Here is a 23,319-nt window from a genome sequence, read left to right on the forward strand (position 1 = left end):
TAACTAGAGACTTGAGGCAATTGTTTGGATGCTAAATGGAAGAAGAGAAAACTCAGGGCTTTAGCAATGTTCAGGGTCAATATCCTGAGATGCTCAGGTTTTATGTAAGCTACTTGCAGTGTCTGAAGTTTTGTTTGTTTCTTTGTTTTACCTGTTTAGGTACAGACTGGGCAAATAAAGCAGAGTGATAAATTGGGTTAAAGGTGGAGGCTGAACTGGAGATTCTTGCAAATTCATTTTATAGTCAACTGACCAAATCACTGAGTAACTGCATAGTGCATGAGTGTAGTTGTTCTTCACCAATCCTTGTATCCTTTATATTAACTTTTTTTCTGCTACTGACAGTTTAAGGGGGAGGGTGAACAAACTGACAAAGGGTAATCTGATTTTATATTTTGTGACATTAAAAGGGGAGAGCTCTCAGGCAGCATGTGAGAACCTTGTGCAGGGTTATTTATGAGAAGACTCATCTGTCCCTCAGGGAAACAAAGAAACCTTTTCAACCCTGTTTAAAGTACAGGAATAATCTAAGTTAAAACCTGCCCAAGGGCAAACCGTGAGTAACAATTCTGAGTTTATCCTTGGACAGGGATCATGTTGGGTCTTGGCTGTACTCTCTGCACTTTGTGTAATCACTGATCCTTCTGTGAAGTTAACTGCAAAATACCACCTTCTGTGTGAGTTAGGCTTTGATTGTATTTTATGTGGCTCTGTGGAGCTATATATGAAGAAGGCTTCCAAAGAAGATACTACATCTGAAATCCTCCGGTAGATCAATGACAGGTTAAGTATGTTAGAAATGCTGTTGCAGAGTGTACTGGCAAGCTTGGCAAGTTGTTTTACAGTGGCTTAAGAAGGTTTTGCTTCAGATTCCAACTCCACTCCTTTGCTGGAGTTGCTATCTATATAGCAGAGTTGATGAGGGCAATGTGGACTTGTGACGTGGGAGCTCTTGTGCAAAGGTTAGCATTTTAGCAACTGGGAAAGCAGGTAAATGCACTAAAATGGCAGACTGGGTAGAAGTATCTGAGAGATGAGCACGTGAAACGTTCTGTTGGCCTGGAGGGTTGGGAGAGGAGACAGAAAGAAAGGTGGGTAACCTTCAACAGAGAGAGGGGCAGTGCAGGAGGCAAGTGGCAACATTTTAAGTTGGCGTAGCACAGCCACCAGCACCAGCTGGTTTGGCCACAGTGACTCATGGTTTCAGGTGCCTGTCTTCTGGAAGCTACTGCATTTCAGCCTCCAGGCAGAACTGGCAAAACAGAAGATGTTCCTGCTTCTTACCCATTTCAGTGCAAAGTCAGCAGTTTATTTAAGTGAAATTTTTCATTCACGCAGCTGGGGTTGCAGACGTAAGTTTGCTCCTGACACTTCTGCTGCAGGGCTGTGACACTTAACAGAGGGGCACAAGTGCAAATTTATTATAGAGGCACAGGGCCTTTTGCCACCCGCTCGCCGTTATGTGTTTGCTGCCTGCACACTCAGCCAGGCTGAGCAGTGTGCTTGCTGTGGATTGCAGGCTGGCACAACAGCTTCTTCTAGCTCCTCCAAAGCCGGAGGGGCTGTCTGTCAGTCAGCCAGCCAGCCAGTGTGCACCCTTTCTTTTGTCCTTCCTTAAGATCCCAGGTTGTTACTCTACCCTTCAGATCCCTATCCGGACATGATGAGGAGCCGTAATCTGGTGCAAAGAAGGGCCATCTCCCATCCCATTAGCATCGGAACTTTTCGATGGTGCTTAGATAGTGAAGGGCAGTAATGTTTTACATCTCTACAGGAAGATTCACGAAAGTTTCTCTGTCATATCCGTTACTGATACCGTTCAAAAGCGGCTGCAGTGACCACTAATTCAATCTGCTTTTATTACTAAAACCAGAGAAGTGGCTGAGATGCTCCCAGAGGTTGCTATGCCTTTATGCCATCCAAACCCCAAGACAGCTAGAACAGAGAACCACTTACCACACAACAGCATAACACTTCCCCTGCACCTGCTGCCTAAACCCTGTGAGTGTAATTCTCTGACTCCCGAATTCATCACGTATTAGAGAAATTCCCTTGTCTTAACAACCCGAATGGTTGTCCCACATAGGAGCAGCATGGGGCATTCTTCTGGTTATGGGCTCGGGAAGACTTAGAGTAAGCTATCAGTATGCGTATATTTGTGACATTGTCCAGCAGCAACACCACAAAAATTAAATAATCTTTGCTGTGATGGCGGGTTTTGAAATCATGAACTGCAGGCTTTGCCCGGCCCCTGGGACACAGGTTCCTTGCTTCTGCTCTGAAGTAAGTCTTTGCAGTCGCATGTGTTTCAGTGCTACCAGGAAGCTCAGCTTGTCTGTTTCCAGTGCTCTGCTTTACGCAGGTAGGGCTGCAGGCACAGTACCCACAATCTTTTTGACAATATATCCTAAGAAAAACAAATGTCCTGTAATGTTCCACCAGGAATGTCATGTGGTGCAAAATTTTGATTCTTTTTTTATATACCCTGCCTCATTTGAAGCATGTTGGGGGGGGATTATCACGTTTGTTTTAGTTTCTATGTACAGGTTTTGTCATTCCTGTATTTCTGCATGTTTAAAGAATAAGGCATGGATGTGCCCTTACTGCCATGCTTATCTTCCCTCTGAAGGAATTCCAGCTACTAATATTGCCAAGAAGATGGGAACACATACCAAAATTGCACAAAATGCAAAACACAGGTTTGCAGCCTTGAACACTAACTAGTAAATAATTCCAGAGCTGTATCCATGCACGAGAACTAACACTATTAAGATACCTTTTTAAGGACATGTCTAAACAGAGAAACTCTACCAACGTGATGATGGAAGAATAGATTTTTGTGCTTTATCAAGTTCCATATCTAAAAGAGCTCTAAAACACTCTGCCAGTGTCATTGCAAATATTAAGCTCAAGCCTAAACCTGTGGGAGCTGAATATTCTTGACTACCTACGTTGGCTTTGGCTGGAGAAAGGACAAATGACAAATTTAATATTTAATGATTGCATAAGAAAAATCCTGGCCAAAATCGCATCTGTTAAAATACAGGACAAAGATGGAAAATTTTGTGGTGGTTGTTGTTTTTTTTTTTTTTTTAAACACCCCCCAACTCCCTTCAGTAAAGCTACCTAAACTGAGCCTTTTTCCTTAAATCTAAATAAAGCCTTTGAAACATCACTTACATGCAAATGAAGTTTTAAATGCTACTGTTTGAACTGGAAGGTGTTTATCATGTTTCATCAAAACAAGGTGCAAAGCAAAAGGTTAATGGGGCTTTCTGGTGGAGGACAGGGCATCCATAGAAAAGCAGTTAACCAAGATTCAATTAATATAAATTTACTTGAAAATTCATATAAAAGCAAGCATTTTCTCCTTAACAGTATTAAATCTGTGTCTCTTTCTGTATAATGAACACTTTTAAGTCCTGCTCTTCCCTCATATTTTTATACCTTTGTTTTGTGGGAGAAGGTTGTACAACTTAGAACTGACTCCCTCTTTTTTCTCTGAATGGATTTGCATCCGACTTCTATAATTTCTTCTGTCTTGGTAGCTACAAAACAGTACCCTTAACTCTTTCTTGTCTAGCAGCAGCAGGGTGAAAATACCATAAAATGTAAACCAGCAAGTAAATGTATGAACTTCAGAAAGACTGTTATTTGCAGGGTTGTGGGGAATTACAGAGAACATAAGAAAACCAGCAAAAAAGTGTATTTGTTTTTAACTCTATCGGTTCTTTACCTTTATGGCATGGGTTTTCTGTTTGGGAAAGATCGGCTTAAAGCTAGCAATGAAATACATAAACTGCAACACCTTGGTATTAATGGTAGCTAAATATTGAATTTAATGTAGCTAAATATTAAATTTAATGTCAATATTGTTTTAAATTCATTTTTTGCAAAAGGAAGCCAATTGAAACAAGTATGTTAAGAAGTGCTGACCTACGTATGGCTTACCTAGTCTCAATACTTAGCATAGCTTAAGAACTGCTTTTTGCTGTTCAGTGGCAGAGCACAAGTGACCTGATGATGTATATTTGCGGTGGTTTATAATCTTTCTTATGGCTGCAGAAAGTGTTGGCTGTATTTCTTGCGTGATTCTCTCACAATCAGTGAGGCCTCTAAGATATGTTGAAAAGGAGAATGCATTTAATGCATTCTAGCATCAAGATACTTTTGAGTGTTGTTTCTGGTATTTGGCTACTACCCTTGGCAAATGCTCCTGCAGCATCTGAGTCGCGCCAAAGCACAGATTACTGTATTAGTATAAACCTAATTTCATTTGCCGTTTCCATTTGGGGAGTGGGAATTGCAATTAAGTGACTGCGCTCTGAGCATTTTCATTCTGCCTGATCCGCAGTCAGGATGATAATTTGTAGGGTACCCATGGCACAGCCATCTGGGACAGAGTTATATTAAATTTCTTCACCAAGGTTCACCAGAACTGGTCATCAATGTTTAAAGGTTAAGAATATAGAATATAACCTATAAGTAATATTAATGTCTCTTCACTGTTTCTGTGCAAATGATATTTTAATATCTCAACATGCCAGCTTCATATAATTTCATATTCTTTCTTGTCATGGAAAATACCTCATGACTGTGCTTCATCAGATCTGTTATATGGAGATTCTGAGTTAAAGGAAACAGGACAGCCGGCACAGCACAGCAGCAATTTACAACCCAAATCTTATCCTTAATGAATCTATACAAAAGTTTTGCTGATTACTTCATTGAGGTCAGAATTGGGTCCTGACCTTGGAATATTTTTTGGTTTAACAGGGTTGGTCTAGATTTTCACCATTAAGAACAGAGCAAGATATGAACTGGGAGAGTCTCCCTCCCCAGATTAGAAATCTTTCCCTTTTGCCTCCCAAATTTCATTCCAAAATATTAAGGACCAACATAAGGGACAAATAAAACCACCACAAACCAATAATTATTTCACTCAAATTGACTTTACTCTCATAAGCTGAATGTTATTATTATAAAATGTATTACAGCAATACTGAACCAGTAACAAAATGCTTGAGCAACAGAGCCAGCAGTCGAAGGAGATGTGTTTGCTTCCCTAGGTGTAGCCATAATTGTAATAAGCCTTTACACTAGAAAATGTTGAGTGATGTATTAGCATAAATGTGTCATTATAAAACATAACAAACTGCTGCTGTTTCTTGCTTAGGTATGTCTGAGTGAAATGAGAGCTCATTTAAGAACCTGTGAAAAATGTACAGAAAAATATGGATGTGTAGGGGAGCTTGGAGATGCTGCAACAAGGTAGACCTCAGTGTTGATGACACTGTAAAACCACTTTTGAGTTTGTTATCCCAACATAGTAAAGTCAAACTGTAGAAGAAGTATCTGATTTTTTTTTTTAATTGCAACATGTTTCTGTTTCATAAATTCAACACAAATCCTTTATTGTTTAAAACATAATATGCAAATAGTACTCAAAATGGATGCTTTTTTTTTTGTGTATGACTAAAAAATAATGCATTTTACTTGCAGTCAGTATGATTTTGATAGAATTCAGCTCCACATGACCTGTTTTGTAGAAACAACTTGTATTTTGAGAAGTCAGCAGTTTTTGCTATTTTAATTGGGGGACAATTATGTTTACTTTCAAATAAAACTCCTTAAAGATGTTGGTTATTTCCAGAATGAATAGGGTTAATAATAATCTAAATGTAATTGGCTCTCTTCTAATAATTTGTTCTTCAGAAATAGTTTTGAATTAAGAAGACTGACAGCTTTCCTTATTTATATGTTTATAGTATAGATAAATACTTGCAGAACATGTATGTTAAAAGTTTAAATCTTTAGTCCCTGCCATTTTTTTTCAGGGCAGGACCTGTTAGAGCAATCAATTAGGTGTGTAGTAATTCTAGAGGTCTTGAAGTTTAATGGCCTTTAGTTTTGTCCATTAATGATTAGAAGCAATTTAGATATCACTATCAAAATGCTTTTTAATTTATGTAACTTAAATTCCCTATACTCTTTGCTATTTGAATTCATAAATGACACATTATTCAGGCTGCTTGCTCAGAAGACCTATCTCCTTATCAGTTATTGTTCTTCTGATGCTCAGAAAAACTTGAACATTTATCCGCACACATCTGAAAACTGCACTAACCTGAAAACAGTGTCTCCACCATGCAACATGACCATACTCTGTCCTGAAAACTAAGTAGGAATCCTCTGCAAGAAAGCACTGATACTTAATGGGGGCTCCCGAGAATTGGTAGTTGGGTCACACATGTTCCAAGTGTATCACAGCAATTAAATGATGCTTTTATCAAATGTCTATAGTTGTAGTGTTCAGTATTTTCATCTGTGCTTCTCTAAGGTCATGGTTATGTTAAGAGTGCTTTTCTGGATCGATATCCTGACATGCTGGCACAGTTCTGTGCAGTGCTTGCAGCATCCATTAGCAAGGCTGACCTTTTGCCAGCATAGCATACATCATACCCAGGTACATGTCATACACCCATGACGCATTTTAGCTATGGCAAAAGGAGCTCCTGATGATACCTGACCACAGAAATCTAAATACTACTTTTACTGCTTGTAGTTTTTGCTGAAAATGTATCAATTACATCTGCATCCAGTAACAACTTCCTACCTCTTATTCCCAGATATTCCTGTCCTTTTTGCCAGTGTGAAGTAGATGAGGCTGAGCTGATGGACCACTGTCTCACATGTCAGAGTGGAAAGAGCAGCAGTGGAAATGTACGTAAGTATGTATTTTACTGAATTCACAGGTTAAACTGGTTAATTCTAGCAAGCATTACTGATAGGAGATAATAGACAAAGAAAAAATTACTAATTGTTTAATTGATTTTGACAGTGAAAGAAAAACATACCTATATTCATTCCCTCTGCCCACCTCTCGCTGACCAAGTGTGTATGCACATAATATTTAAAACACTAGCACTTCTATCACTGTGAGTGCTGATAGGAGCGCTGAAAATGGTGTAGGAAATCTTGTAATGGGTACAACAGTTACTTACAGCCAAGACAACGAGCGTTATTAGCTTCAGCAATTTGCCTGTTTTTAAATCCCACATGTGCTATTTCTACTGCCTTAACTCAGATTTACGTGCAGCATTTGCTGTGTATTCTCATCTGGGTTTTGAAGTTATGAGAACTGCTTATGTGACCTTATATAGGAGTCTGTCATAGCAGGGTTTTTAATTTTTTTTTTAAGATAATGTTACATAAATGGCTTCATTCTGAAGGTCCATGGGGGCTGCGAGGTCTTACTTTGACCCTGCCTGTAGGACTGAGGTCCATAGGGTTGTAGACTCAGATCTGGACAAGTGTAATTTACTTCCCTGATTGTTACTTGCTGCAGCATTTTTGACTCCAATTCTCTCTAAAACACTTCTGCCACATGTGAGGTTACAGACTGAAGGGCTTGTAGACAAATCAACCAACGCTGCTGTTTCCTGCAGCGGGTGGGAAGGGGGAAACCGGCTCCATTCCCTCTTACATTGCAGGTTACTTTTCACCACCTTAACCATGATCATATTAGTAAGTTATTGTGAAGCCAGAGCTCTGAGTAAACTAAAGGAAGCATTCCCTCAGAGTATATACTGTGTTCACATTTGCCTGAGTTAATGCTTTAATGCATAACATTTTGCCAAATTTTGTATTCTTCAGATTAGACTCTGTATTTAATTCAGGCAACTGAAATATTTCTCAGTAATTTTTATCACACCTATCAGTCTATAAGCTCTTACTTTTTCACTCAGGGCAAATTCATAAATAGCCGTGTTGTGTATCTGTAGAGCAGAATCAAGCCTTAAAACTTAGAAAATTATTAAATGCTTAGCTCAATTCAGAGTTGCATATAGAAGCTGAGACTTGTAATATGCATTATACAGCCTCTTTTGCACATTTCTGTGAAACCCAATGTAAAAAACAATGCCCAGAACTATGTTTGCCTGCAAATAATGTAAAAAGTATAACCAGGGAAATGAAAATGTGATCTTTTAAGTCATACTGGTTTCATAACTGCTTTAGTTGATTTATAAACTGTAGATCCCACACCGTTAATACAAAGCAACGAGAGGGAACATGCTGAGAGGTGCACTTCATTGTTTGCTACTGCCACGCTGATCCTTCCCTTTAGTCCTAAAATACCTTTTGAGTAACTGTTTCAGGAGTACCTGAAAAAGAGATTTGGCACATCTTTTTCAATGGTTTTATTTCAAACTTAGAATAAACACATTGGACTTCTAGTTCTAAGAAAGGCATAGGATTTTTTGGCGTGTTGTATCATAATGCTCATTACCATAACATGTCATAAAGCTGGTTTTAGTCTACATATAGTATATTCACATGGTGTATTCCATGATAATCATCTTTTTAGCATACACGCAGTGTTCTCATGATATTGCTTAAATGAATAAATGTTGCAGCAACTGCAACTTTTATATTACAAAGAACCCACAGGAAGTAATTCAGCTTTTCTTTTGGTGAAGTGTTTTAGGCACTTCTGTTGTAAACACACACATGAATGAATTTGTTATTAATGACCAGAGAAGTCTTACATGTGTCTTGTAGCATTTTATCATCCAAACAGTGGCTTGGATGACAAAAAATGGGTTATTTGTTATTAGTTTGCTATTTGAATGATAAACAAATGGGTACATGAATTGTTTGGATGATAAACAAGTTTTGCATTGCCTAAGAAATGCTTTTAGAGTGACTGTTATTTTGTAGCTAGTAGGAGGGAATATATTAACCATCAGATCTATATAGGTTGACAATCCTTGGAATGTCTGCAGGCACTAATTACGCAACAGGGATCAGCATAATTGACAGTTGATGTGAAACTGTACTGTGCTTAGGAGTATTTGTTTTGCTCAAAGAATGCTATTTGGCCATAACAGATCCACTTATTTCATATTCCTGTTTTTTAAACATTGATAATATTTCTTCTCTAAGACCTCCAAGATGAAAACTGAGTACTTCCTTCCATTTATTTATAGCGTTGTCCAAATTGTTGTTAAATACCTGGGAGAGATCCACACTGTTTCAGCAGAAATTTTGTAAGGCATCTTCAACTCAGGCACGTGCCATTACAAAGACTACATAGTAAGTAATGGTATTTGCAAACTACTGGACTTGTTTTCTTTATGTGTATCTTCCACACCTTTTACAATCAAGAAGTTGTGAAAAGAACTGAGCAGGTAACTTCACCAGGAAGTCACTAAGCGTGGTAGATGTGTACAGAAACAGCATAGCCTGGTACTCAGAGGTACCAACTCAGGGATTCTGTCCTCAGTTTTGTTGCTGTCTAATGGTGGGACAAGGGAAAGGTAACCCATTTCCTCATTTCTTAACAGGTATTATGTGTGACTCATGACTATAAATTACTTGGAGATCCTCAAATGAAAACCTATGTACTTGGGTTGTTGAAACAACTTTCATTTATTTTTATTTAGTAAGAACCTAAGATGACACAGTTGTACTTGTGAAAGCTGCCGCAGCTGTTTGCTGTCTAAGCAGGCTGTAAAACAGAAAGTGCAGCACAATCATTAACATGCTGTTAGAATTTCTCAAGAATATTAGTTAGTGCTTTCTTTTATTTATTTTTGATACTCATCCAGACAAAATCCCAAAGAAAGATATAAAATGTTTTTTCAAATGGTGCAAAAGCACTGAAGAAAATTATGTCCAAATGGAGGGCAAGGGTGAAAAACCATCTTAATAATTCAAACCTGTAATTCATGCACATGGCAGAAAAAGATTTCTGTATGATAGCACTTTAATGATAGCGCACACATATAACTTCATAAAATATAGCTAAGACTAGAGTTTTTATTTCTATACACAGTAATATAAGATGTATCACCAAATTGGACTCCTTATTAAAGAGCAGTAGCATTGTTGGGCTTTGCATAATCAGTGAATTAATCTGTTTCTGCATCTGACATTCTCATTTATTTCAAATTTCATAATGATTTCTCTTGCTTTATGTTGCAGTGTTTACTGCCAAGGAGTAGAAAGTTAGGCAGTAAACTTTAAACGTGGATGTAAACACATGGAAACCAGTGTTTTGTTAACTGGTAACTCAAGCAGTCAAAATTAAATATATTAACATATCAATTACTATCTTGATAGTCTATAAAATATCCTTTTTTTTTTTTCTTTCAGGACACAAACACTATTGGAGAAGTTCTTATTGAAAGAGTTCTAGATGGGTCATTCTTAGAATATGTGCACATGAATCATCCAAACATCACATAAGGACCACTGCAGAACAGTGGAAGAACATGTTCTGTAGATAAACATGGTCATTAAAATTTAGCCTTTTGCAATTAATGGAGTGTTAGTAACCTGCATGGACCTAAATTTTTTTTCTTACACATTCTTTGTTAAACTATTTTTTTAAAATTGAATTTCAGTTTAATTTAAAAATGTGTTGTTTGGTGTGGGGATTTTTTTAAGGATAAAAGAAAATATTGTCAGTTCCTCTGCCTAAAATGTGATGGTCTTGAACTAGCTGCAGGTCCCGTATTGCAGATACACTGGCTTTGACAACAGCCTCTCCCATCTGTTCCAGGAGCAGGCCAGTCTTGTGTATATTGATGATGACAATGTGATGCTGGAGTCAGATGACAAAACCAGCAGCATTTTGGATGCTACAGGACCAAACAAATTGGAACACACACATCCCATCCCCCCTCCCCCCCCCAGCAGTATTGGGCATACTACCTACTGTCAAGGACCACATGTAAGTTTCCATTTACAGTACAAAATGAGATTCATAATCTCGAAATGATAGCAAGAGATTACGATAGTTTACAATAAAAAAATAGAAACCTGTTCAAGAGATTGACAGTTTAACTAACATGTATACTTACTATAAACTTTGAAAAATATGTAGTTTTTTCATGTACAGTATAACATAGTATCTTTCCAAGATGCAGTTGATCTGTAACAAAATTCATGTTCATGCAATGTACAGTGATTAAAGTAGCTTTAATCACATGGTAACATGTTAACAAGGAAACTCCCAAGAGACTTTGGGTCTTCACTAGTTTTTCTTGGAATCAGAAAGCAGCTGGTTTTGGGGAGGAGAAAGATTCAATGTTCCATGTGCCTGGGCAACATGTTTCCTTTCTCCTTGAGAACTGTCCTTAGAAGTGAGAACTCCTCAGTCAGAAAGATGGACAATGCTGCTCCAAGGGGTGGAATTTGTGGGAACATTTGATTAACAAAGCAAACCAACCAACCAAACAAAAATATATATGGTCTGCCAAAGCAAAGCAGCCAAAGATATAGGGAAAAAGTTACTGGATTTATGGCTTTCTGCACATCTAAATAATATATAGAGAACTTTTCAGATGTATCAAATAAGCAACCACCATAGGAGTGCTGTCCTTAGTTTTGTCTGTGGTTTCAAGCGTTCTTTGTCAGTAGAGATACACCTGGCAAGAGCAAAAGATGTCCTTTCCCTTGCATGTGACACCTTCTGATCCCCCTGCAGTTACACAGCTTCCTCTTTCCCCTTCTGCTCATATCCATCTTTGACTGCTCCCACAGAACATATCCCTGCTCTTTTCATGTTGGCAGGGAAATGTGCTGTTCTTGCAGTAGCAGCAACAGCATTGTCAAGAAAGCAACCAAAATAATAGTTGTATGACAGCTATGCAAACATGATCTAAAATGTACCTCTTCGGTGGAGTTGCCCCCTGCAAAGTCAAAATTTTATAAGCAGTTCTACAAGTTTTCACTGTTGAGATTTCATTTCACAAACACATTTTATTATGAGGAATAAAAAGTTGGCATGGTCATCAGTTTAATTTAATCTAAAAAGTCTGATTCAAAATGCTTTTCTTCAAATAAATGTGTTTCATAAACTTTAGCTTGCCTGATTTCTCTTTACATGTTGTCTATGTCAATGGCAAAAGCTACATAAGATTTACAAGGCTGGTGCCATGCTATATATTGCTCCATGGCATGCTAGTTGTCAACTCCAAGGTCACAGCTTTATTAAAGGATCAAGATTTACAATAACGTTAGCAAAAGCATGAATGCCTTCACACACACCTTCCTGTAGTTTTCTTCCCTGAGGTCGTCTGCGCAATTTCTCCCCCTGCCAAAAGCTACTAATCAATAAATACTGTGGTCTCCTGAACAAAGTTCAAATGGACCTGTCTTGTTCCTTTAGTAATAAATCTTTGCTTTTGTTTAACACCTGCCTTTGAAGGACGTAACCCTCTTTACCTGCAGTAATTAATTTAACTTCACAGCAGCCTTATTTGACGATTAAAAACTGCTTCCCTTTTACAGATTGAGAAGTTGAGGCACAAGGACGTGCTTTGCTGAAGTCATACGAGAAGATAGAAAAGGCTGGGAAGCCCATCTCTGCCAGCCTTTCACATGCTGAGGCCAAAGGCCATGCGGCCTCTCACTCAATGAGTAACACAAGGTGGTTGTGTAGCATCTGCACTCAGGCTTCTGTAATTCTTCCTTTTAACGTACTGTCACAGCATGGATAGGGCACATCTGAAGCTGGCTATACAGCTGTGCTGTAGTCCTAACTGACGCAAAAGACACAAGAAGTGTTCTGCAGGCTATTTCCCACTTAAGGTATAGTTCTATGTCTTCTTCTGGCTGTACTTGCACTGTTGAAGAGGTTACTGCCTCATGTTACCTATCCTGAACCTGCTCAGATCTACCAGCCCGGCTTCCTACTTCATTTCAGGGAAGGAGATAATCAGTTAATCACTTTAAATAGCAGGGGGGTTTGCCAGCCCATTAGCAGCTTAGCTAACCCTTGACAGAGTAGTGGAGCACAGGGGAGCAGTAACCTCCTGAGCTAGCACAGCCACAATTGCAAGAGGACCTCTTACTGCAACGCTTCAAATCCCAGGCTTGTCTTCTGGAAGATCCCTGCCTAGGAAGGAGTTCTTTTCCCCTGACCTGAAACACGGGCAGTAAGTACTGCAGCCCAGGTGACTTAACTCTTATGTTGGGCCCATTGCTTCAGACATGCTTCCCTTCAGTTTTTCAGACCTCGTGGTACTCAGAGGCATTCAAATTTTGCCTCCGTGTGGTCTAAAAGGAAGGTATTCAGGGCAGTCATTGGCTTTTGCTTAGGAAGATACTAGCATTTTTAGCTAATAGCAATTGTGATAGATCCTGAGGAAGAGAACCGGGACAGCATCCTCACAGGATGGTTCGCCTCTCATCCTCACCTGAAGGGAGACCTGAACTTCAGCTTAGTTTCCTGCAGTTCCCTCTCTCCCCTTGAAACCCTGAGATGGTGGTGTGGGCATTGCCTCTCACTGCCAATCACTGGCAGATACAAGAAGGAGCTTTGACGGATGTTTGAGGCCTAAACACTTTTGAAATGCTGGAAGTTGAAGGCCTATGTGAACCACAGATCTTGGTGCTTTGCACTCTCTCTTCCCCAGAAGTGTAGCCTCAGGTGAGAGAGGGAGGGACCTCCCCACCCAGCGATCCCCTGTGGACACCTAGCTATGGCACAGACAGCAGCAGTCCCAAGGAGATGGGGGAAGAGAAGGTGCTGGACCTACTTCTCCTCAACCCTTGTCCCACATCTGTGATACAGGGTGAGAGACCAGGACTAGCCTGAATCTTAATTTTATTATGAATACAATTTTACAAATTATTGTAATTGATATACTTGCTACAAATCCATTTCTTTTTAGACCATTGCCCACATTTTGTTTGTTGAATATAACTCGGCAGATAAGCAAATGAGGTCAGTGACAGACATGCTTCACAGGCCCAAAGCCTTCTCTGCCTGGAGAAATGAGTTGGCACCACTGTATTGCTGTAACAATATTCTTATAATTCCTTATTCTGGAAGAAATGCGCACAGTCGCACTGCTGACTTAAGGTTCTGTCAGCATCGTTCAGGAGGCAGAAATCCTGGCCCGGATAATACTAATATTACTAAAATTACCGCGTAACATCACCGCCAGTATCAGCCGATCTACGAATAAGCGACAAACTAGGCAGCAACGGTTTCGCTGTTGCCTTATTTGCGCAGAAGGTGGTCGTAAACGCTGCCCTCCCGTGCGGGGCAGCAGCCGGAGGTCGCCGCCTGGCACCGGAGGAGCCCCGGCCCGGGCGGGCATATGCTGGGGGGTGGGACCGCCCGCCGCCACAGAGGCGCCGGCCCTCGGCTCCGTCCGGCGCGGCCGCAGGCGCCCGCGGAAGGGGAGGTGCGCGGCGCCGTCACCCGCGGGCCCGGGAGGGCGGGGGGGCCGGCGCCGGGCGGCAGGCGGGCGGAGCGGGGGAGCCTCCCCGGGCAGGGCGGAGCGGAGTCCGCCCCGGCGTGTCAGAGCAGCTCCTCCGGGCCGGGAGGCGATCGCCATGGAAACCCAAGCCCCGGTCCCGCCCCTGCCCTCCGGGAGCGCGGCTGCGGGGCGTGGGTGCCGCCGGGAGCCCGGCCGGAGTCGCGGCTGGGAGGGAACGGCCGCCGCGGTGGCTCCCCCCGCCGGACGGCGCCAGGTAGAGCGCGGGGCGGGGGCGCTTCCCGGCCGGGGAGGGAGGGCGGGGAGGGGCGGGGCGTGCGGCGCGCAGGCCGGGCCCGCTCCCCCGCCGCCTCCGCCGCAGCCCGGCCTCCCACCTGGCGCCAGGTGCCCACCCGCCGTCTTCACCCGGCCCCCCGGCGCCCTCCGACCCGCGCCCCGTGCCCGGCCCGGGCTGCCCGGCGGCGCCCCGAGGGAGCGGAGCGGAGCTCGGTTCGCTGGGGCGGGGCTTGTTTCTCGTCCCCGATCCTCACGGCGAGGCCCTGACGTGTTGCCATGGCCGAGGGAGCCGAGGCGGCGGCGGCGGCGGCGGAGTGCTTCAGCGAGGATGATTTTTACTGCCCCGTCTGCCAGGAGGTGTTCAAAACGCCCGTGAGGACCGCGAACTGCCAGCACGTGTGGGTATTCCCCCTTGCCGCCCCCCTCCCCGCGCCCCCCCCCCCGCCCCCTTCACAAGCCTTCGCCTCGCCTCCGCCGGGTGTCCGCCTGGCGCTGCTCTGCCCCCCCCCAGCGCGCAGCCCCTGGGCTCGGCGCCGGCCGCGCCGGGAGCCGGGAGGCGCGGCGGGACCCGCGGAGCCGGCTGCTGCTGCTGCTGCCGCCCGCCGCCGCGGGGGCTGACACGCCTCCGCCGGGAGCCGGCCTCGGGGCTGGCGTGCCCGGGGCTGCCCCAGCCTTCCCTCGCCTCTTTCTTTTGTAGCGGACGGCGACCGGCGGCTTAGAGCAGCCGCCTCTTGGAGCACGCCCCGGCTGCCTGATGGGTGGCGGCCGAGTGTTCCTGCCGGTGGAAACGCATCTCGCACGTCTAACCTAACTCGCGGTTTCGGCTTCGTAGTTTCCTGTTCGTTTCCGAACGAGGGCCGAAGCTAGCTGTTCTCTCTTTTCAGTGCGCCGCCGTCGCGTTTTTCAGGGGAACGTTTCGTTGCGAAGCGCGACTCGGTGGAGAGGCGGGATGGCCGCGGCGGGCGGGCGGGAGGGCACGGGGCCTGCGGGAGCTCGGGGCTCGGCGCCTCCGCAGCGGCCCTTGGCTCCCTTAAGGACAATGAACAGCAGTTGCTCTGATAAGATTTTCCTAATCTCAGTGCTTGATGCGCCATTTAATCTCTCATTAGCGGTCAGTCCGGCTCAGGAGCACCGGTCGGTGCGAGCTTTACCTCAAGTGCATGGTCACGTGCCCCTGGTTTCCGTATAGTTCTTTGTAAGCGCCGCTATTGCCTTGTGCTTATGTCTGTAAAGATTTGTGTTCGGTGGGCTCTATTACTCAAATACCTGTTTTCCCCCACCCCCTCAATAATCACCCAGCTCTCTTCAAGGACGAAATATCCAACTCTCCTTACTTTGCTAACTTGTGTTTGTGGTAACTTTTTAATTCAGGTTTTGCAGGAAGTGCTTCTTGACAGCTATCAGAGAAAGTGGAACACACTGTCCTCTCTGCCGGGGGAGCGTGACTAAAAAAGAAAGAACCTATCCCAAAAGGGCTCTAGATGTTGAAAACAGTATGAAGAAAGCTTCTGGGGGCTGTAGATGCTGTGAGAAGCAGGTAGAGTAAAACTTTACAAAAAGTTGGATAAATTTTTCTTATTTTTGACCAGACACACTTTTACCGTGTGTCCTTCTTGTCTTGGAGCTAAAGAGCCTATAGCAGTTTGAACTTGGCTTTGTATGGCTTGTGCATATAACCAGGCATGCGGTGCCTGCTAGGTATGCCTAACAGGTGTAAACTGGAAGAGGATCCTTGTATTGTCTATAAAGACCTTTTAAGTGGAGTGCCAGTTTTTCCCCAAAACAATGTGAAGGTAGGATATAGCTATAAAACTGGAAAAAGAGAAATTAGACAACTGAAAATTAGAATTGCAGATACATGGAAGACCTCAGAAACTTTCATTGTGAGAAGTGCTTAGAGCTACTGTAAAATTTAAAACCAATACATATGGGTTAATTACTCTTGGTGTTCATACAATCATATGTAATTTTCCCCCGCCCCATCAATGTGTTCCCTTCGTTCCCTTTGTAAAGGGGTCATTATTTTCAGAGCATTGTGTGAAATCTTGACCCCCACTGAAATAAAGACTAATCTGCCTTCTAGTATAAAAGGATGCAGGATTTCAGCCACACATTTTGTTTACATCAAATTGCATCAAATCCAGATAGTCTTTTTGCTTGTTTCATTTCACTTGGGACTGAGTTCTGCCAATGTGAAGACTAGCACTAGTGGAAAGCTGAGCTGCTTGCTTTGTACCACATGATTCATTAGGATGAAAAGCTGGGAGAAAGAAACGGTAGCAAGCTGGTAAACAGGAAGGAAGAACCAAACAGATCCCGAGAAGAACTTTAATGGAATTTAGGCACAGGTGTGTGAGATGTGATCTTGTTCAGCCTCTAAACCTGCGAGCATTTTCTGATAGTGTTGTTGGACCTGAAATTCTGACTTAGGTCATGTCCAGTACAGCTGTCTTCTGACAAATCTAAGGAACTCCTTGGCTTACTTTGCATTTAAGATGGATAGGCAGCCTTAAGTTGGTGTTCATTCACCTCTTCCCCACCCCCACGCCCCCAAAAGAGAAAAGTTGCATGTTCTTGGAACATACCCAATGCAGAAAGATTTTACTCTGCACAAGGTAATAGCAGGCCAGAGAAGACTGAAGGAGCAGTGGTGCTTATCCCATCCTCACGGTCCCTCTCTGTTGTAGCTCATCAGTTACTGATCCTGGATGTGGGAGGTGTAGTTTCTGTGACTTTGTTTCAGTTAAATGGAGTTCACTTGCATCTTTCACCCCTGAGAGAGCTCTCAGATGCCTGGCTGTTGGGGATTTGGGGAGTGGGAATGTTCTCCAATCTCACAGTGTGACAGAAGCTCTATGGAAAAAGGAATTGAAGATCTCCCGTTGAGGAAAGTGTTCATGTTGAGAGGGGAGACACAGGTTCTTGTTTCTGCTGCATATGATGTCTATATAATTCCTGCACGCATTGCTTTCTGTTGGCAGAATTCTCTCTTCCTTCTATCCCTGGATTGTTTAGTATAAATTCAATAATTTGGCATTTCATTTACAGGTTAGATTTTCGTGGATGAGACAGCATTATAAAACGTGTAAGAAGTATCAGGATGAATATGGTGTTTCTTCTATTATTCCAAACTTACAGATTTCTCAAGATTCAACAGGGAACAGGTAATTAGGGTGTTTTATGTATAATAATGCATCTTCTTCTATCCCCCTCACCTGCCCCCAGAAAGTATTTTTTTTTCCAGGGTGTGCTTTCTTTTTGCAACAATTATTGTCCATATTTTTGTGATTTAAAAAAACTGACAGTTTTTCCAGGTCTTTTTCTTTACCCTTAGCATACAGAAGAAAACCTTTCTGCATGATGGTTTGAAATGTCTTCTAGGGACTCCTAAAGGTGTATAGAATTTGTAGCTTGCTTTCCTTGCCTTGACAGCATTCGAGCAGCTTACTTGGTAACATATTTCGTAATATCTAGCCCCAGGGAAGTTCTCTCTTCACCCATCCACCCCACCCCTACCCGCCTTTCCTAAGTCTGTTTTAGTGGGTATCCTGTTTCAAAACATAACTGTGCAAGCTTTTGCTTTCTGATTGAATTTCTTTTGAACTTTTGAACTGATCTCTTATAAAATGTATAAGGAACTCCAGTACATTACACACCATAAAATACAAATGACACGTATCATTTGTTTTCAGGCAGTAAGGCTAAAAAACTTTTTTTCATACCTTCTCACTGATGTATTTAGTTTGGCTGGGGAATTTTGCTTATTTTTGAAGACTTTTTTTACGTATTAGTTTCATAGGGTTTTATTATATATAGCCTGTCCTTTGTTTACTTTCTTTTGACATCTGTTTTCTATTTTTAGCAGTCTGAACTTCTGTGTTTGGTTTTCAACCCATCAGCATATTGAAAGCGGAAGTTTAAGCTGTTACCAGAACTAGCTGCAGCAATGTTTCACCAAAGTGTCTGGATATTGTTATATCACTGTTTACTGACTACACCACAGTAGAATACCTGTGTTTATAATATTACAGAAGTATAAAAAATGTACAGTGACCAGATTTGTGACTGTAAATACTCATGGTCTTAGAATGATCAGTGTCTGAGCAGTTTTTGTGGCTTGGCTAGAGGTGCATATGTGGTCAACTTTACTTTCTAAAATGTTCCTGTCTGTCACTCTTACTTTAGAAAATAATTTAGTTTATACTCAGTGTAAGAAAATTTATCTTGTTGTAGTTGAAAGCTGTCAATTATTTGTGTAAACACATGGCAGTTAAATGCTCATTTACATAGATCTAAGCCAAAAAATTTAGAAGATGCTGCCTGTCTTACATTCACGTAGTTCATAATGCTTTTTGAGCTACTTGGCTGTAATCTCCATTGCCGTTCTTGTTGGCTAAATGTTTGTTGTATTGTATACCACTTTCCTATAAAGTTTTGTAGTATTCCACCAAGGGTCATCATGGTAGCTAAATACTGAGACAGACCTTGATCCAAAGGAAAAGCTGTGAGAGTTAAAATATGTGCTGCCGTATGTTTTACCTTGAAATTAATGGGGCTTAATGGATTCCTCCCCCACACTGTTACTGTGAAGCTTATAAAAATTTTGATAGTAGAGTAAAATAATCTCAATTTTCATTGTTTTTCTTTTTTCTTGACTTCATTTAAAGTAGCAGAAGTGATGCAATATCTGATAATGGCGAGATGTCTAGTAATCAAATACTTCAAGGAGAAACAAGGTAGGCTGCTTGTTTTTCTGTTGTTACTAATAAAACAGATCCAGACAGTCATAGTGCAAGCTTCTACTAACTTTAAAAATAACTCACACAAAAACCTACAATAAGTTGTATTAAAATACCCCCATAGTTTCTTCTACATTTGCATCTATGTGTAAGAATTTGGTTTTTTTCAATACTTTCCTGAAGGGTACGCACTAAAAGATGTTACCAGTAACTAAAAGCAGGGTGCAGATGCAGTTGGAACAAAAAATTTTCTAAAGTCCAAGTCTCAGAAGAATGCATTTAGGCATAAAAATACGAAATGTGCTTTAAATTGCAATTTGGTAGTAACACTGGAAGTCCACGACATCCCCTACTATGTCAGTGAGGGTGGAGTGTTCTTGTTATCAAATTAAGGGAAAGCAATGACAAGACAACCGATGAATTAAGCTTTCTGTAATACTATTTCTAAAACTATTTTGTTTAATACTGTATATTTCTGTTTACAGTGGACACCCAACCTTCAAATGCCCCCTGTGTCAGGAAGCCAATTTTACCAGACAACGCTTGCTGGATCACTGTAATAATAGACATCTTTATCAGATAGTTCCTGTAGTAAGTAGAATTGCTTATGTATGCTTCTTAAGCTACTTTCATTATAATTACGTGGACAATTTAAGATGTGCAGTAGCTATTCTGTATCTGTAAAGATCACTGTGGTCTGAGAAAGGCAATATACTTAATGCAGTGCATGTAACTTGAGTGACTTTCATGTGATAATGTTTCTTGTCCAGCTTGTCGGTTCTAAGGCATTTCTGACTTTTTCTGTCTCATTTATCTTGATGTGAAACAGACTCGGTTTTTGAGCCTGACACTCTTCTTCATTTAGTATTTCAGATCTGTTTCAATAGAATCCCATTTGTAATGTAACTGTTGTTTCATGTGAAACCTATAGTTACTTGAAAAGTAATCTAAGGTAATCAGAGGGACTGAAGGAGAAAAATCTGTTTGGCTTTCTATTCTTTTCATCTGGATAGGGTGTGTTATTTTTTCTTTTGGCTTACTTGATGATCTCAGTTGTATGACAGCTCTCCCAAACAATAAGTAGGATGCAGTAATCACATTTTTTTAAACTTTAAACAACAGAGATTGACAAAAACAGTACCAGACAGACATGATAATCCTCTACTCCAAAGAGAAACACTTAAGAAATTTGGCAAGTTGAAATGTAATTTTTGAATGTTACACAAATGAAGAAAAGAATACTTATGACTACAATTCTATGTGAACATGGCTGTTGTGTTTTGGTTGTGAATGAGTAGTAGACTAGTTATTCCTGTAGAACATGTGTTTAATGCATTCTGTATTACCAATAACTTTTTTTTTTAATTCTCTCTCTTTCCCCTTCCCCTCCAAATTCAGATTTGTCCTATTTGTGTATCTCTTCCTTGGGCAGATACTAACCAGGTTACTAGAAATCTTGTTAGCCATCTAAATCTAAGACACCGGTTTGACTACGGAGAATTTGTGGTAAGCTTTTTCTTCTTCGATGCATAGGGGAGTAAATGGTAAATTTTTTTCTACAAATTAAAGTGCCAAATAAAACATTTGTACCAAACTTGTTTGTGCTCTGGACATGCTGTGTTCCTGCACTGTACAGAATTCAGAAGTAGGCCTGTCTGTTCTTAAACTTCCTGTTACCAACATGAAGTGCTACTGGGAATAGGTGTTGTCAACATTTAAGCTTTGTTCCAAACTGATGACTTAAGTCTTTAGCTTAGTGTTCTCAATCAGAACTATTTGTTCCTCCAAAACAGTTTATTACTGCTGCTTCTGGGGGAAATAAAATAGACGCTACTCTGTTAATAAAACAGACATTTTTGACCTTTTATGGCAGAAATGCCAAAATCACAATTCTCAGGACTCAAAAGTGCAGCTTGACTAGCTGGTATTGCTGCTACAGCCTCTCTTCCAGTGTGTTGTGAGAGAGGCTGCAATGTGAAAAAGAGATACGTCATTAAATCATTGTTCTGGTTGCCGCCTTTTAGTCTTGCTTTGGGTAGATGACCTTGGAGCAGGTGCAGAACTACATACACAGATGTAGACAGTGGATGGATCATAAGTCAAGCCAACCATTTGATTTGCAGGTGGGACCAGAGAGCTAGAGAGTTTGTGTTGTAGTTTCTACAGAGTTTGACAGGCTTTGGGGTACCCTGCTTGAGCTTTGTGTGGGACAAGCATAGTATTTGAGGCATAGGCAGCCTTACTGGTTAAAGATGGCAAAGGTGATGCATATGATTCTTTGTGTTGAGTGATCTGTGACAAAGAACTATTGGACTCTTCAATATGAGTGCATCTTGCATGTTTGAGGATGTAAAACTGGGAAGCTGCTGGAATTGCATTAAAAAGGTGTATTACTTTGGCCTATTAATGACTTGCAAGATACCTCTTCAAAAGTGGCAGGGTTAACCACCCATCTTTTGTGCTATGTGTTTTCTTTCTCGTTTGAAGCAGTATATTCTCAACAATCTATGATTACTGTTGTTTGGGGATCACATTTTGGTTTTATTAATGGAGGATATTATGGCTGGTTGGAAGCCCTGTTCTAAGAATTGTGTGACAGTCAGCTTGCCTCAGCTGGCTGTTCTGTAATGTAATTGTGCCAGGGAGAGGAGATGGACCCTTCTGCTTAATGAGCCTTGCCCCACTCTTCTGATTCTTCTCCCATCTCATGTATCTCTTGGTACTTGGTTAAGTAAAAGATACTGTGCAACATAAACAATCATCTAGTACACATAAAGATGGAAAGTCTTCATCTAGGTGCTAATTTCTATGTAAAAATGTGGAAAATGAATGATTAAGCTAAGGATTATGGTACATCTTGAGTATTTGTCCATTTTGATTATGTTTTTGTTTTGTTTAGAATCTTCAGCTTGATGAAGAAGCCCAATACCAAAATGCGGTTCAAGAATCCTGTCATGTGAACTTTTAAAGTATAGCCCCCCCGTCATCTTACTAATTATCTGAGAGAAAAATTACATTAATTCTGTTACTGATCTGAAGTGTATATTAATAAAAATGCTATTCAGTAACCATTTTTCAGGCTTAATTTTTTTGTGTGCTCATAAGGACTTTTCATAAATGATTTTGCTGAAACTCAAGCTTGACATCTTTACTGAGATCTGGCCCTGTGTAATTAGGGACCTTTTTGGAACTGCTCGCTGTTGTCTTGATTTTCTCTAACTTTTACTACTGTGCTAATTACATGGCTTCTTTTATTAATGTCAGGTATTTTAATTCACCAAAACCAACTTTGAAAGTATCTTTAGAAAGACATGCAGAGGTGCTCTGTTGCACTGAGTTTAAGTTCAGTTGTCATCTGCTAAGCTATCTGTGAGATGAAAGTTTTTTCCTCCTGCCCAAGAGCAAAGTTTTGTTTGATGTTGTGATTTGTTTTTTACTGTTACAATGTGAATGAAAATAACAACTTAAGAAATAAAAATATTTGTTTTCTATAGATCAACAATGCAGAGCAGGTTTTTTTTCCACCTTTCACTGAGAAAGAATGATGCCGTTGCCTGGGAATAATTGTATCTATTTTTTTCCCCTTTTGGAGCATAACTGAGAAAGGATGCTTCCTTACTGAAGTGATGGGTCAGGAGTTTCCCCTGTACTCCCATCTATAAGGAAGATGACGTACTTTGTGAGAAATTCAAGATGACATGCAAAAGACATACTTTTTGGGTATATGACTGCGACCAGCTAGTTTTTCATTTTGTTAGAACTTTTTACAAACTTCTGTTGCTGTATTTGGAATTCAAGTTTTGGTCCTGCCTTTCATGGAAGGCTGTGTAACTAGAGAACTAACTGGCTTCAGACCTACCAACGCTCATAAATTAACTTGTTTATTTTGGTAAGACTGTTTAAAACTTGGTCATCTCCTGTATCCAAAGGCTTGAAAGAACAGTTGAGAAGAAAAACTTGCTCTAACATATTTTAAGAGTTCCTATTCTAGATTTCCACATTCCCAGCAAGACTGTCATTAAAATCAGAAAACAGCAATAATGCAATTTTGAATTTAAATGGAAAAT

The 23,319-nt window shown here is 41.1% G+C and overlaps 1 protein-coding gene and 1 long non-coding RNA gene across 4 annotated transcripts; both read left to right on the forward strand.

Annotated features, from left to right (window-relative positions):
- Window positions 1-6,631: 6,631 nt before the first annotated feature.
- On the forward strand, window positions 6,632-10,650 carry LOC121084287. Its single transcript, XR_005826676.1, has 3 exons — window positions 6,632-6,723; window positions 8,991-9,096; window positions 10,159-10,650. It is a non-coding gene; the product is annotated as an uncharacterized LOC121084287 (long non-coding RNA).
- A 3,852-nt stretch (window positions 10,651-14,502) lies between these two features.
- Window positions 14,503-22,323, forward strand: RNF138 (ring finger protein 138). 3 transcript variants are annotated; one of them, XM_040587940.1, is made up of 7 exons: window positions 14,503-14,911; window positions 15,885-16,050; window positions 17,562-17,677; window positions 19,181-19,249; window positions 19,738-19,843; window positions 20,685-20,758; window positions 22,152-22,323. In XM_040587940.1, the coding sequence occupies exons 1-6, from the start codon at window positions 14,790-14,792 to the stop codon at window positions 20,721-20,723; spliced, it is 618 nt and encodes a 205-aa protein (XP_040443874.1). In that variant the 5' UTR covers window positions 14,503-14,789; the 3' UTR covers window positions 20,724-20,758; window positions 22,152-22,323. The 3 variants fall into 3 exon arrangements, with proteins under 3 accessions (XP_040443874.1, XP_040443873.1, XP_040443872.1); XM_040587939.1 differs by having other exon boundaries at window positions 19,184-19,249; window positions 20,651-20,758; XM_040587938.1 differs by having other exon boundaries at window positions 14,504-14,911; window positions 20,651-20,758.
- Window positions 22,324-23,319: the final 996 nt, after the last annotated feature.

Source organism: Falco naumanni, chromosome 3 (genome assembly GCF_017639655.2).
Source record: "Falco naumanni isolate bFalNau1 chromosome 3, bFalNau1.pat, whole genome shotgun sequence".
NCBI lineage: Eukaryota > Metazoa > Chordata > Aves > Falconiformes > Falconidae > Falco > Falco naumanni.

What these genes read in the sequence shown, in the direction of transcription:
- RNF138 (XM_040587938.1), top strand. Translation starts at nt 14,790, where the DNA reads ATGGCCGAGGGAGCCGAGGCGGCGGCGGCGGCGGCGGAGTGCTTCAGC. An exon ending in ATACTTCAAGGAGAAACAAG is followed by an intron (nt 19,250 to 19,737) that starts GTAGGCTGCTTG and finishes TTCTGTTTACAG; the next exon opens with TGGACACCCAACCTTCAAAT. An exon ending in TTTATCAGATAGTTCCTGTA is followed by an intron (nt 19,844 to 20,650) that starts GTAAGTAGAATT and finishes CTCCAAATTCAG; the next exon opens with ATTTGTCCTATTTGTGTATC.